General features: G+C 43.6%; 1 protein-coding gene across 13 annotated transcripts in view; it reads left to right on the plus strand.

The window, feature by feature from the left end:
• The window catches only part of CCNY (cyclin Y), a 305,685-nt gene that overhangs the window by 227,447 nt on the left and 62,329 nt on the right, over positions 1 to 15,909 (plus strand). For 12 of the 13 annotated variants that reach the window (XM_054435230.2, XM_054435228.2, XM_054435231.2 and 9 more), the window contains one exon: positions 11,121 to 11,155. The exons of the other annotated variant lie outside the window; for it this stretch is intronic. In XM_054435230.2, coding sequence (XP_054291205.1) covers positions 11,121 to 11,155 — 35 coding nt within the window. The remainder of the gene's footprint in view (positions 1 to 11,120; positions 11,156 to 15,909) is intronic. 13 annotated transcript variants of the gene reach the window in all.

Genomic DNA, 15,909 nt, shown 5'->3' on the forward strand with positions numbered 1-15,909 from the left:
ATTTTATTTTTACAATTCACGTAACATGTTAATGTGCATGCCCGTGGCTGCCTTTGTGCTTCTGATCATAAATGGCCGGACAGGCGCAGGGGAGTGCACACCTGGCCAGCAGTCTGCAGTCCACTGCACCTTCCCGCCCTTCCCTGTACCCTCCTGCTCTGCTGCCCTCGCTGCTCCCTGAGCTTTGCTTGGGGGTCTAACGCCTGAAGAGGCAGGTCCTGTTGGAAACCATCCTCACTGTGATATCTGTAAACTCAGAGCCAGAAGTCTTTCCAGCACCCCTCCAGGGAAAGTCCATAGGACAAAGAAGCCTCCAGGTTGTGCCACAGGAGGCTGGCAGGAGATGAAAGACACATGAACCTGGATTGAAGGTGGTTACCACAACCCCAGTGGCTGCTTGTCTTTCCATCTGGTGCCCCCAGAGGTTTTCACACCAGGTCAGTGCAGGCCTCAGCTTGGGTGTGCCTGCCTTTCTTTGTGAAGTTGTGAGGGAGGAAGGTGGTTCCTGCATCACACCTCAGCCTTTTTGAAGGTCTCTTTGAATACTTGGTTTGAGGACCTTTGCTCTAGTCTAGCCCTAAGTTACTTGTGACAGACCATTTCAATAAAAGAATTGCAAAAACTACTACCTCACCTGTCTTTCCCTCTAGTTTGGGGTGTGTGGAGGAGGGTGGGTACTCAAAAGCCATGAGTAGTTGAGTGTGCAGACAGGTCCATTGGTGTGTGCTGGGCTGCCCATGCCCTTGCCAACCTGTGGCCACCCCAGCGGCAGGGAACCAGCCTCTGGCCTCCAGTTAGGCAAGGCTCTAGGACCCAGCTCTGCGTTAGGCCTTTGTCTTCCATTAGTGGGATTTATAGTCACATAATCTCTTGGGTCATAACTTCCTATAAATTGACAATGGACACACCTGTCTCCTTAGAAGACTGCTCTCCTGAAGCAGTAGGGTGAGTCCCAGGCACACAGCGAGCCCTCAGCAATGTCTGCTCATTAACCTGTGATGTAACAGGTACTTTGGGATCCTCACTGGGGATCTCTTGAGCCAACCTCTTCCGGGACCCCTGGCAAGAGGAGCCACCCTGTCCTGGCACTGTAAGCATGCGTTCCAGAGACGTTTTCTACCGCCTGGTAGACAGCCAGTCTGGAAATCGTACATGCTCCTTGGGGTTGGCACGTCCAAATCAGAAGTCAGCGTCTTTCCTCTCCTGCCAGTTTCCTCTCCCTTGCCACCTAATTTTTTATTTATTTATTTATTTTTTTGAGATGCTCTGTCGCCCAGGCTGGAGTGCAGTGGCACGATCTCAGCTCACTGCATGCTCCGCCTCGTGGGTTCACGCCATTCTCCTGCCTCAGCCTCCCGAGTAGCTGGGACTACAGGCACCCGCCCCAACACCTGGCTAATTTTTTGTATTTTTAGTAGAGATGGGGTTTCACTATGTTAGCCAGGATGGTCTTGATCTCCTGACCTCGTGATCCACCCGCCTCGACCCTCCAAAGTGCTGGGATTACAGATGTGAGCGACCACGCCCGGCCTCATAACCTAGTTTTTAAGAATAAACCCATTGTTTGTCTGGGTCTTAATGGGCACCCCCAGAGTCCTGTAGTCAGTGTCTAAGCTGCACCTATGCCCTGAATTTCTCCCATCCTCCCCTTCCTGCCTGGACTCTCCTTTCCTCCTTCCTCACCTAGTCTGTGGCGAGGCCCTTTCCCAGCCTCCTGCCTCCATCATGTCCTCTCTCACCTTTCTTCCACCTGTCTGCAAGTGGAGCTTCTCTTAGGCCCCTCCCTGCCTGACCGTCTGTCTCCTCACCACTGGAACAGTGAGACACCAGCCCACACACAGAGCCCTTTTCACCCTTCTTGTGGGTCCCCTCCCCTCCAGGCCTGAGAGGCCATCACCTGTGGCATGCTCTGCCCGCAGCACCTGCCCTCTGTCCCTGCTGGCCCAATGGCTGCCTCGTAGGTGATGCTTCCCTGTTTCCCTTCATTCCATTGATTGTGGTGGACACCTTTCCTTGGCTGGAACACCTCTGAAATCAGCACAGTCAGTGACTTGCCAAAATTTAATTGCCAGCATTTTTTTTTTCTTTCTTAGTGACACATAGAGTAATGGTTTATCAGAAAATCAGTGGCATTACGTTCAGTGCAGTTTGAGTATTCGTCTGTGTGGAGGTGATTATTTTTGTGGTGTAGAAATAAATAGCTTGTCTGTTTATCTGCTGGATTGCATCTTGCTCATGGATAGGAACTGTGCGTTTCACATTCTGCAGTCTCTGCAGTGGCTAGCACATAGAAGAAACTCACAAGCATAGGGGAATGAAGGAATGAAAGCAGGGCATCATGACCCACCCTGGGCAGACTTGCCGTGGCACGGTGGCGGTCTTCCCTGAGTAGTGGCTTTCTGTTTTGTGTTGCAGCTTTACCTTTTCCTACCTTCCCTAGCTTTGTTAGAAAACGACACATCCATTTTTTAGGGACAGGAGAATGTAGGTTTTTTTAGGCGCAGGTGGTATATTTGGGCTTTCCTATTCCGGGTCAGAACTCAGCATGACTGTGCCACCCTCAGGCCAGCCCTCCCCTCTCCCCTCTGCAGTCTTCTCTTGAGGTGCATGGGGGAGGGGAGGGCAGGTGTCAGGTCTCTTGGCCAGGCCTCGCCCTGTAAGTCAGATGCACAAAAGAGGCGCTCTTTGGGTGCCGTGGCTCACTTTTCTTGGGAGCATCGCCTGACTCCAGTATTTCGTCTCTTGGGCTTTCCAGTGTGGAGAAAGCTGCCGACATAGTAGAAACTCAGATGAAATCATTTAGACCCAGAATATCAGTTTTCTCACTACCTTTTATCATATCGTCTCTCCTGACCTGCCCTGTTCCCAGTCAGAACATTGCTCAGTGAGCACAGATCCAGAATAGAGGTTAGCAGGGATTATTCCCCCAGGCTGGGGGGAGTTTGATGTCCTGTCTACCACAGTCTTGTCCTACTGTTAGACAGCACCTGTGGCCTGCTGGTAGCCATAAACTTACTTTTCAATTCTCTTTTTAAAAACTTCGAGCACCTGCATTTCCCCTTCAGTTGGCACAGACTGATAACCTTATAAATACTTTTCATAGCTTACCATGTTTATAGCTTACCTTACGTGGCTTATGTTTTTGGCAGGCTGCCCCGTGACATCTAGGGAGGCAGCTGAATTTCAGGATAGTCTGATGCAGTCACCATATAAGAATAGTTAATGCCTTGGAATGATTGCCTGAAGATAGCGATCCTCTGGAATCAGACTGCCTGAGCTGGAGGCTTAGATCCAACACTCTCCACATAATCTTGGTGCATATGATCCATTTCCACATGATTTCCCTGAATCTCAGTTTTATCACTGTAAAATGGAGTTAGTACCTCTTTGTGAGATTGTCAGGAGGACTAAATGCATAATCCATCAAAGCACCGAGCCCTGTACGTAAGACAGCATAAGTTCTCAGTAAATATAATCCTTACCCTAGAGTGTAGGTTCTCATTTGCTCAGTTGGATGGAGTTTCTTCCTTGACTTGGGTCTGTGCCATCTTCTAGCTTGTCTGTGCCGACAGCTCCTCTGTGCTGACTGTGACACCTTGTACCAGAACACTGGGCCTGACCAGGAGGAGAAGGGATGGATACCAGGACAAGAGTAGAGGGTGGCTTCTGTGCACTGCTGTGCCCAGTCCCATCTTTTTCTGTGTTTCCTTGATAAACATAGATCGTGGACCCCCACATCTTAGAGTTGCTTCCAAGCTAGGCACAGTGGCTCACTCCTGTAATCCCAGCATTTTGGGAGGCTGAGTGGGGAGGATTGCTTGAGCCCAGGCGTTCAAGACCAGCCTGGACAGCATAGTGAGACCCCCCCATTTCTACAAAAAAATAAAGATTTTGTTTTAAAGAAAGAGTTGCTTCAACACACCTTGGAAGCAAACCAGAAAGAGGCCAGGTCTGAAATTATATCAGCCAGCATTTGATAGCAGCTCGTTATAATAGAATACACAGCACTCTAAGTCTCACTTAAAAAATAAAATGATAACCTCACCTCCACCATGTGTCAGGATAGATTTCTGATGGATTGACTAGTGGTAGAGTAAATGTAACAAATACAATCATAATCATCTAGAAATAGTATACATGAATATTTAGTGTCAGAATGGGGAAGGGGCATGTAAGTTTGTAGAAGCAATGGAGGAAATTGCCTAAAAATGAAAACTCATGTCAAAATGCATCTAACAATGAAATCATCAGTGATGGAAATATCACAATATATAGGAAAAAGGATTAATGCCTTTATGTATTAAAGAATTATTATACAATCAGTGAAAATGCTAACACACCAATAGAAAAATGGGCATATTTCTGTTGGCATGTTTATATATGAGCACATGTATACTTGCACATGTTTATATACAAATACATTCATATGCAAATGTTGTATACATCATGCTTGCTTTGTATGTATGCACACAAAAGAGACTCAAAGGATACACGTCAAAATATTAATAGTGATTGTCTCTGGATTGTTGGATTAAACAGGTTGGGCCTCTCAAATTCGAAAATTTGAAATCTGAAATGCTCCAAGATGGATCTGTAACTTACTGAGCACCAACCTGATGTTCAAAGGAAATACTCGTTGGAGCATTTTGGATTTCAGATTTTTGGATTTGGGATGCTCAAATGATGCAGAATTTCAAAATCTGATAAAAAATATCCTAAATCCAAAATACTTCTGGACCCACACATTTCAGATAAGGGGTGATAAGGGTTGATAAGGGATACCCATGCATTTCAGATAAGGGGTGATAAGGATACTCAGTCTGTATGTGTGTATGTTTTATGTATCTCTATGTTTTCCAAGCAAGCTTTTAATTTTTATTTGCAGTTGCATTTTCTTCTTTATATGGCTCTGTATTTTCCAAATTTTCTGCAATAAGCATGCATTTCTTTTCTAATTAGCAGAAAGTTTTAAATGGATGCCACTTAGTTGAAGTTTCTGTGCTTCTGAAGAAATCCTTTGGCCTCAGATATTCTCTGTGAGAAACAGAACCTCTCAAGTGAGTTGGCAGCTTAGGTGGATATTTGTTCTTTGAATAGTTTTCTCCTTATGTTCTTCCTTCGTCTACTTCCTATTCTTTTCCCTGGAATTTTCTCCTCTCCATGACTGGCTGTGCCCTCAACATCTTAGAAATGTTTCTGTGTCTTTTCATTTTTGTTTCATTGGCTTTGCTTATTTAGATTTCACTTTGAATGCATTGAATGTCACATTCCTCTGTGCCCAGATTTCGAAATAAGAGCAGGTCCTGGACAGTTCAGAGCAGGCCAGAGGTCTAATTGGAAGCTCCCTTCCTGCAATACAGGTGGTGTGCCTCGGGGGGAAATGGCCACACCAGGATGCTTTGTTCTGGGCTCCAAAGTGTGGGTGATGTTCCTGCTACAGTGCGCTTTGTGTCCTGGCCGTTTGTGTTCATGACGACCTCCCTGTCAGGGCAGGAGCTCAGCAGGGCAGGAGCCTCCATGTGCACTCTGAACAGGGGCTCAACAGTTGTTTTGAATTGAGTGAGTGAGTGAGTGAATTCACTGAATTATTGAAAACTGTAGGAACTGTGTGGTAATCTCAAATTTACTGTAAGAAAAGTTAATAGTAAACTTTTAATTTTATTGTTCAAGGCCTGATCTATGCTACCCACAGGAAAAAGGAAAGGGAAATGAAACCTTTTCTTTTCAACCAGATCTTTGTGATCTGCATTGGAGCTATCTCAGCAATCAGCTTCGTATATCCAAACAAAATTCTGTCATTCTTTAGTTGAAGCCTGCCTCTTGTGTGGCCTGCCAGTCCTTTACATCCAGAGTAGTTAATCAGTTAAGTAAATTTTCTTTGTAGAATAGCACAGCTCTGTTCATACCTGGTTCTAATTGCCATTCTGTTTTTAAATGGGACTCGTTTTATGAAGATGCCAAGGGTGCCTGTGCACACCAGTGATGCTTTTGTTGGAGGGCAGGTGTATAGAGGAAGGGGTCCTACACGCAGTCTCCTCTCTTCTTCTTCTGGGCCCTCCCTTCCTTGGCCTGCTTGGGCTCTTCCCTCATTTGCCAAAGAAAGAGTATCTTAGGTATCTTAGGACCTTTTTAGTACCAGCATCCTATGGCTTGGTGGTGGCTAACACTTGCCATTGGAAGGTCGGTCTATTTTAGAAATGGAAGAGGAGAGTCAGGTGCGGTGGCTCATACCTCTAGTCCCAAAACTTTGGGGGGTGCTGAGACAGGAGGATTGCTTGAGCCCAGGAGTTCAATACCAGCCTGGGCAACATAGTGAGATCTTATCTCTAAAAAAGAAAAAAATTGGAAATGGAAGAGGAGAAACCAAGGTAATCTTTTAAATGCCTACCTATGACAGGAATCAGCTGAAATGGTGTTTAGATTGTTAACAAATCCTCATTAATAATCACGCACTAGGTTGAAAGTTGTATTTTAAAGAGTCACTTGTGTGAAATTGTGGCAAGAGAGTGTCCCATAGCAACTTAAGTGTAATTTTGTTTGTCCCTCAGATTGCAAACACTGCCTTTTACTCTCTTCACTCCACATTTTATCAGGAGAAGACTTTTAATGCCAACTGTATTGTTTTTGCTGATTTTAGATGGCTTATATTTAAAGCCTCTGGTACATTTTCTGTTTACGTCTTTATGGACTGTCACTGTAGCCAATTAAAAATCCTCTTAACTATCATAGATTGTGTCAAGGGAGATTGCTGTTATTCCTCTCCCAGGAAAGAAAAAATTTATGATCCATATCAATTTATTGCCTGTTTTTCCTAAAGAAGCAAAACATAATTATTAGTTAATTCAGTTAGACATTAACTCAGAAAACTACAGAGATTTTGACTGATTGTTATAGTAACCAAAAATATTGAAGTGTTAAAGATGACTAAAACCAGCTATTAGGAATGAGTTGGCATATTGCTTATACCATTACATAAAATAGCTAAAGCATTTTGAATTTCAGAGCTGTACCCACATCAGCCTCAGTGGTTTCAAATTTATTTTAAAGACAGATTTAGATTTGGGCAATTCTTTCCGTCTTTTCAGGTGATACACCACTGTAAAATATTCTGCTTATCACTGGGTGTGGTGGTTCACGCCTGTAATCCCAGCGCTTTGGGAGGCCGAGACAGGCAGATCACTTGAGGTGAGGAGTTCGAGACCAGCCTGGCCAACATGGCAAAACCCTGTCTCTACTAAAAAATACAAAAAATTAGCCGGGTGTGGTGGTGCACCGCTGTACTCTCAGCTACTTAGGCAGGAGAGGCAGGAGAATTGCTTGAACCTGAGAGGTGGAGTGAGTCAGCTTACTTCCCTCCAGCCTGGATGACAGAGCGAGACTCCGTCTCAAAAAAAAAAAAAAAAAAAAGATTCTACTTATCTTATTCCCCCTGTGGTAATGTCTTGGTTGTGCTCCTGCTAGCTTAGGGGAAAAGGAGTAATTAATTTTAAGGGCACTGAGGGTATCTCAGACAGCTCCCGAATTGGTGGAACTGGGTACTAAAAGCCGTTAGGACTAAGGCAGCACCTGCCTTCTGCCCATCTCCCTCTGCCGTGTTTCTCTGCATGGCAGAGGGACACCACTGCTGTATGGGGGTCCAGGAATCATAAGACACAAAATACAGTCACACTCATGACTCTAACTTATTACAATGCAAGCACATGAAGCAAACTCAGTACAGGGAAGAGGTGCACGGGGCGAGTCTTCTCCCATGGAGCCACACAGGTTGCACTTCATCCCCCCATTCACAAATGAGTTGTGAAAACACCTGTGGAATGTTGTCAGCCAGGGAAACTCCTGGGTAGAGACCTAGCACCCAGGATTTTTATGGAGGACCACTCATGTAAGAAGGCTCTGCCTGTAAGTACCAAAGTTCCAGACTCCCAGAAGGAAATAAACCATACTGTGTGCGGCATTGAGCATATTGTTTGTGCAGACAGCTTAGGCACAGTGAGCCACTCTTACCAGTTAGGGAATGATGGGAAGGAACCCTCCTAAATCCAAGTTCCCAGATACCAGCCAAGGGCCAACCTTGCAACAGGCCCTTTAAGGATGGCAGTCAGATCTGCTGCTTCACTCTTTCCTGCACAGTGGAGCCCCACCCCAGTCTGAAGTTTACACATCATACCCTCAGTTAAGGTTGAGCAGAGCCCTTTGAATATGTCCCAACTCCAGATTCCCAGGAGAAGGAGTTAGCCCAGAGAGGGTAGAGTTACCCCCCAATCCAGGCAGGATGGTCAGAGTAATGGGTCCCATGGTCCAACATGGATATCAGGAATTCTTCCCATCTGTGTAGGGACAGGTTGTTGGTTTGGGGGCGCGGAAGACACTCCAGAAGCAAGTCGGCCATAGGGATGCATGTGTGGAAAATATTCTCAGAAACTGTGCAGACTTCATCTGCCAAAGGCCCTCTTATGTTAGGAGGAGAATTACAAAACCATACAGGAAAGTGGCAGCTGACTCAGGCCCCAGGAGCCCCAGGTTGCTCTGAGGAAATAGGGTAGTGTGTAGGTGTTGATTTGCATAGAAGCAGTGAATGCCTGAGAGATTCTGTAATAGATTCAGATAGCTTATCCTCAGGTGTTCTGTAATAGTGTTAGTGAACTTTCGTTTTTCTTCACCATTATGATTGCAGCCAGTTGGAATTCATGAAAATGGCCTGATTCCTCCCTGAGATTGATCCTTGTAGGTGGTGGACAAAAATGGCATATGTGTTTATAATATTCTTCTGTGTCTGCTGTAGTTTTTTTTTTTTTGTTAGAAAGCTTTTGTGTTAGTCTGTTTTCACACTGCTGATAAAGACATACCCCAGACTGGGCAGTTTACAAAAGAGATTTAAGGGACTTACAGTTCCACGTAGCTGGGGAGGCGTCACAGTCATGGTGGAAGGTATCTCAGGCACGTCTCACATCGTGGCAGACAAGAGAAGAGGGCTTGTGCAGAGAAACTCCCGTTTTTACAATCATCAGATCTCATGAGACTTATTCACTATCATGAGAACAGCATGGGAAAGACCTGCCCCCATGATTCAATTACCTTCCACCAGGTCCCTCCCACATGATGTGGGAATTCAAGGTGAGATTTGGGTGGGGACACAGCCAAACCATATCAGCTTTCTTGGTCGGACTTACAGTCAGAACTGTTGAAGGTTATGCATCTCAGCCATTCCTTCTATGTGTGAATAATTCCTAGTCTTCTCAGTAGTACCCATATAGGAAGCGCTGGTATTTTTTGAGGCATGGATATCTTCCATTTGCTGAAGGCAGGGGCTGATGTAGGGTGCTGAGGTGACCTTAGTATGGGCGGTGGTTCCCACAGTTGGGAGACACAAGTCTCTTTTGCACAAACCTATCACTGGGATGCTCTGAGAAGGGTTAAGTGTCATCTCAGAATATAGTGGGAACCCTGTCAGTTCTGTGGCCCATGTAGAAAGGGTTTCCGGATCCCTTCAGTCAGTGGGAAATCACCATAGAATTATCATCATATCCCCATCCTTGGCTACATGTATAATAGTTTAGTATGAATTAAAGAAAACACACACATGTGCATGCACACGCTCTATATGTGTATGTATGTATGCCAGGAAGTTAAAACCCAGAACTTCCAGCCAGACCATCCTGTTTGTTTTGCTGTGGTTTTCATGTGGATTCTTCCTTGGAGTCAGGTAAAATGTAATCCCTCTGCCTCCACGCTGTGCATAGCAGACAAGTTTGTTGCTGCTGTCTGTGCACTTGTGCTCTGTGTGTGCTAGTCTGGCCTCATGCATGGCCAGGGTGTCCTGTCCCGTGACAGCAGGGGGCTGATCGCCTGTACCTGCGTCCATCTGATGGCTTGATGGAGCTACTTTCTATGTGTCAGTCTCTCTTTTTAAAGTACTCAACAGTATCCTCAGACTAATTTTTGCTTTTGTTATCTTTGAGATATCAAGGGTGGAAGGCAGCATTCATTCCAGAGAGGACAAGACTTGTAAGGAAAAGAGAAGTGTTTTTTTGTGAGTCTAAGAACAGCGTATGAGTGATAGAAAAACAGTTCCATAGTCCCTCCGACAGATCAGCAGGAAGGCTTTTGAAAACAGTAGTGAATCTTCTTTGCGGGGGCATGGACTGTAAGGAGAAAACCTTCTTCTATCTTTTGTACACTGCTGTTTTAGGGTACCCCAAGATAACATTGTTGATTCCTGGGGACCTAGGATGTTATCTCCTTGAATGAAACCTATTCTTCATGTCTTTTACAGTAATGAATAAATGTGTTGATGGATTCATCTATACCCACAAAATGAGCCTTCAGAAAAGAAAATGCAAAGTTCAGTGATACTAGGTTATTACAAGCTCTTCGTGTTCCCTGTGACTGACCCTTCTACCTCTCTGGGGCTGCAGGCTCCCATTCTGAGAAACACTGGTATCTGGGGACACTGGAGGCTGACCTGCTCAGCACAGGCCATGTGTGCAGTGTGAGAAGCCACCTTGTTAGAGCAGTATCAATTATGGTGACCTCTGTCAGCCTTATGGGGTTGGGGGTGGGTGCCACAAGGAGCTCCAGGGGCCTCCCAGACAGAAGCCCAGCTGTATTCACCAGCACCCAGCATGGAGAATAATGGGTTTCCATGATAAGTAACGCCACTGATGTACATCGTCTTCCTGGATCTCAATGCTTTCTAGATATTGTTGTTATTTATATTTCCCTTATATACTGTGGAGCTTTATGGGTCTGGTAGGCTTGGGAATAAATAGTCCTATCATTTGTTAATTATGTTAAACTAATAGATGCATATGAGTTTTATGAGGGTTACTAATTACTTTTTTATTCAGTTAATGGAAATCTGTTACCCCTTAATTGATTTCAGCTGCAGTTATTTTGTTAGGGTGCTGTTGTTTAAATGGATGTATATTTCCCTCTGTGAGCCAAGTTCATTCAGATCTGCATTTGTGCAGGTCCTGTATTCTTATATTTGATAAATGAGCAAGTGGGTATGTTGGTTGGTGGAAGGACGGGACCACGACACAGAGGCCCAGTCCTCAGCCACCTGCCAGGGGTTGGCATACAGGCATATAACATTTCTGTTGCATCTTTTGTTTTCACAGTGAGAGAAAAACGCAAGAGTCTCTTCATTAACCATGTAAGTGAAGCTGTCTCCCTGTGTTTTTCATAATGACTGTACAGTGTAAAGAGCTAAAATAACTGTCTGTGATGGATGAAAATGGCTCATGTGCTTTGTAGATACTTGGAAGAATGTTGCAGTGTACTTATGCTTAGTTTGGTTTGTAATTGGACAAGCATCACTCAGTATTTGTCCACTGTCCCAAATATTTTTCCAGAAGCCCTAGACCACTGTTGTTCATGAGATGATGTGTGTGAACAATAACATATCAAACATCACCCAGCAAGTCCAAGCGAAAGCCACTTCTTTTTAATTTTGAATCCTTTCCTTTCTCTACCCTCACCGCCAAATTATTCTTTTTCTCTTGTAGCTCAGTTCCATTTGAATAAACACATAATTGTTTTCCATGAGGCTCTCTGTCTCCACACTTGACTCTTCCCATTTGTTGTTTGTGGGTCCAGTGGAGTCTGCATGTTCTTCTGATGCTCCAAGAAAGAGGATAAACTTGATAACACTAAATTTAAAAAAGATGTTCAAACATTTGGCTGTAGTCTTTTGGCCATTCTTAGCCATGTCTCCCTCCCCTGGTGGCCAGGTGCAGGTGCCCCATTGAGATACTTCATCCCTCTTCCTTCCTTGAGCAGAGGTGTAGCTGGCTGGCTCCAGCGCCTGCTCCACACCCTATATACCAGGCAAGTCCTAGCCACCCCTTCTTCTTAGAAATATGGCCCTTTAGGAAAGAAAACTCTCCGAGAGGTATGGAATGATGAAACAGGTGTAAATTATCAAAATAAGTGTGCTCTAAGTCCTCATTCTAAAAACAGAACCACACAAGGGTCTTTCTCAGGATTTTTAGACTGTCTGCATCTCTGTATTTGAAGATCTTGAAATAGTCCTAAAGCTGTGTTTTAAAGAGACTTAAAGTCATAGTATTGTATTCTCTGCCCTTTGAAAATATGGACAAAATGCAGTTGGGAAGAAATTCATAAGCTGGGCCCTTACACTCAAGGGACATGATGCTACGCCCTTAGGAGATTGATGACTTCTTTGTAGTCAGTGTTAATATATATGCACATATACAGTTTTCTAGGGGTCAGAGGGCTTATAATTTTTAGCAGATTCTTAAAGCAATCTGTGACCTTTTCCCTTGGCCCCTTAAATTTCAAAGCATCTGTTTATACCACCTTTGAAATTGCAGTCTGTGTCATGAGGAAAATATGAAAATTGCCATGCTTTTTTTTTTTTGAAAGCAGTATATACCTGGATATAAAAATTTGAGCGATTGGAAGGAATTCTTTAAATCCTTGCTTCCATTTCTTTGCCTGCTGGGTGCACTTGAATGCTTTCCCACTCATTACACTCATTAGCACACCTGCCAGGGAGCTTGCAAGGGAAGGAGAAGAGCTGGAACTGCATCCAGGCCATCTTTCCTGTTCACTGCAGCTCCATGGAAGGTGCATTGAAGAAAGAGGAGGATAGGAGTTTGTCTGTGTCGCTCTGTTATCGTTGTAGCTGGTGATACAGAGGTGTGCTCCTACAGTTCTAACCTGCATACCTCTTTTAACATCCCTGCCCGCCCCCGGGCACACACCTAACCTTGTCATTTTGTGTCCTGTATAGTCTGAGCACCTGCCACACACTTGAGAACACATCTGCTGCACCCAGCACATGGATTAGAATGGGAGGCCATGCATTCTTATGCACAGTATCTTCTAAAACCCAGCCCAGCATTCAAACCTCTGTAAAATCACATCTGCTGACACAGAGTGAAATCACACAGTTGTTGAGATTATGCAAATGCACCTTTTCCTATAGAAAAGAAATCTGGGTGCTAAGTTTCTTATATAACAGATGACCCTGTAACAAGCAGTATGACCCTCTAAGCTGTGAACAGACCTCGCTGCAAATGAGTGCCATCAGTCCTGCCACGCTAGGAAAAGCCGTGGGAGTGTGCCAGTCCCACCAGCTGAAATATCATTTGAGTGAAATTACCTGCAGATTCAATTAGGCTAATAAAGAAGCTGTACTTTTCAGGTTTTGAAACTTAGGAATAGTAAATTAGAACAGTGGAGAAAGGACGAGCAATAATAATAATCAGTCCCATCTACTGAGTGCTTTAAAGCGTGTGTGCCAGGCTCTGCTGTAATTGGTTTAATGGACTCATTTAGTTAGCACAATGGGCATGCTAGGTAGGTACAATTCAGTATTACTATTTTACAGATGAGGAGATGAGGCACAAAGAAGTTAGCCAAGTAAACAGTGGAGCCCGGGTTGAGTCCCAGGTGGTCTGCTTCAAGCACCCCACTTAGCTCGCACCCTCTGTGTTCCTCAGATAATAACACCAGTTCCCGTGTGACAGAGGTTGTTTAGCTTGCTTATCTGAACTTAGAGATAACATTTATAATTAAATTTGTATGGGACAGTCTCTAGGGTTCATTTCTGAATATGGATCTCAACTGAAATTTATCATTTAGTTTGTTACTGAACTCTGGAGTGATAGTTATTTTTCGCCCTTATTATACCATTTCATTTTTTATTTGCTTTATTGTGAGGGATGTTGTTTCTTTAATTTCTCTTTCAAGTTTTGAAGAACCCACTTAGTACATGTTGCTAAGATAACCTACAAAGAGGCTACTATTTAAGAGAAATGAATGCAGTTGTGTAGGTAAGCCATTTAAGACAAGGCGGGTGTTCACCTCTACCCCCAGGACCATGATAACTGCAGGGGAAATAACCTCCTCCAGGTGGAGAAAAGTAAGGCTTTTCTGGTTTCCAGTAAACAGCACACATGAGCAAGTGAAAAAAGTGGACTTTGACCCAGGACATTCTCCAGGGAATGGGGCAGTAGAGAATGGACCCCCAGGCTGGAAAATGAGAGGGGCCTTTAACTGGCTCAAAACAGCCAAGAGAGACTCAGAGGATTAAGTGAAAGGAGACCACTTCTCAAGGAATTATTCCAGGTTTTGAAGCTTGAAACCATTTGAAAATAAACCACTTTGGATGTTTTGACAGCAGGTTCAGTCAAGGTGAATTATAAAGGTTAATATTTTAATCAGCACCTATGTTTTAGATGTAATTAAAGTGAACAGTTATAGGAAGGTTTTTGTTGTTGTTGTTTTTTTGAGATGGAGTCTTGCTGTGTCACCCACGCTGGAGTGCGTTGGTACGATCTTGGCTCACTGCAACCTCACCAACCCGGGTTCAAACTATTCACCTGCCTCAGCCTCCCAAGTAGCTGGGATTACAAGCATGCGCCACCATACCCAGCTAATTTTTGTATTTTTAGTAGAGGCAGGAATTCGCCATGTTGGCCAGGCTGGTCTTGAACCCCTGACCTCAGGTGATCCACCCGCCTTAGCTTCCCAAAGTGCTGGGTTTACAAGCATGAGCCACTGCGTCCAGCTAGGAAAATTTAATGCATGTGAAAGATACACGTATTCTTAAAAGGCTGTGTAAAGGGATTTATGTGAAGTTTATACTTTATTTAAAATTTGCTGACATTTTGACTTTGCTTTTTTTTTTTTTAAGGTTAGCTGTTTTTATGAATCTTTTAATTAAAGTGTAAAAATCTCTGATTATAGATTGTGGGTGACATTGTAGGTGGTTGGAGTTAAGAACCACTCCTGAAAAAAAAAATCACTCCTGAAACTCAGAGAGAATGTATGCTTTTTACCTTAGCCTCACTTTTCTATGATTATCTTCCTGCCACCTGGTGATAGCATACCAAAAATGAATGGATTAGTCTAAGAAGTTAAAAAAAAAAAAAGATGTGAAAACAGAACGAATCAGGAGTTGAATAGCCAGCTTCCTTTGTCTTGTTTGCCATAGGTGCACTTTGAAACGAGAAAGCCAGACTGGGGATTCTGTGTAGTGTGATCCTCAAAAAAAAAAACAAAGCATTTGTCTCAACACTGAGTCTGGTGATAGTTCAGGAAACTTTGTGAGGAAGTAAAGCAACTAGGGAGAGTTACTTATCAGCTAAGCAAGAGTCACATTATTATTAGTGGGACTTGGAGCCAAAAGAACTTTGTTCAAGCCCTCGTTCTGCCACCTGCTAATTGGGCAATCTTGGAAACATCTTGAAATCTCAGTTTTCTTATCTCCTAGGATGGGTCGTAATTCCAGACCTACTTGACTCAAAGAAGGTAGTGATTTGCAGCCTAATTTTAACACCATATATGTATGTTGTATTATTATTGTCCATTGGAGTTTAGGTAAAATTGATTTAATTTTCCAAGTTCAATATCAAAACTGATGAAAGTCTTGCTGGTATTTTGAGTATGGATATAGTTTTTTCATAATCATTAAGACCAGGATTTTCTGGGAGGAGTATATTCTGTTCAGCTCCCTTTGGAGAATACTGACTTGAATCATTTGCTCCTCTTAACATAGTTCAGTTCCAAATCAGTTTCTGCCTTTTAGCTTTGAGTGAGTAGGAATAGGATTCCTTGTAAAATGGTGTCTATTCTGGTTATAGGCTTCATCTGTAGGTCATAAAAGTCAAGTAATACAGTGAGCTACATCTAGGAACTGAAATTTAAAACATTTTAAATCTTGCTTTTGCCTCTGGAAGATTTGCTCTTGAGAGTTTATTGAGCAGCTGCTGTGTTAGCATCAATGCCATATGCTTGGAGGATGTGAAAGAAGACTAAGTTTTTAAAATATCAGTAAAAATTTTAAAAATCCAGTAAGATTAAAGAAATCCGGCTCTTACTTTGAAATAATTTCAAACTTATAGAAAAGTAGCAGCAATAATTGAGAGTACAGGATTT

This window comes from Pongo pygmaeus, chromosome 8 (assembly GCF_028885625.2).
Source record: "Pongo pygmaeus isolate AG05252 chromosome 8, NHGRI_mPonPyg2-v2.0_pri, whole genome shotgun sequence".
Lineage (NCBI taxonomy): Eukaryota > Metazoa > Chordata > Mammalia > Primates > Hominidae > Pongo > Pongo pygmaeus.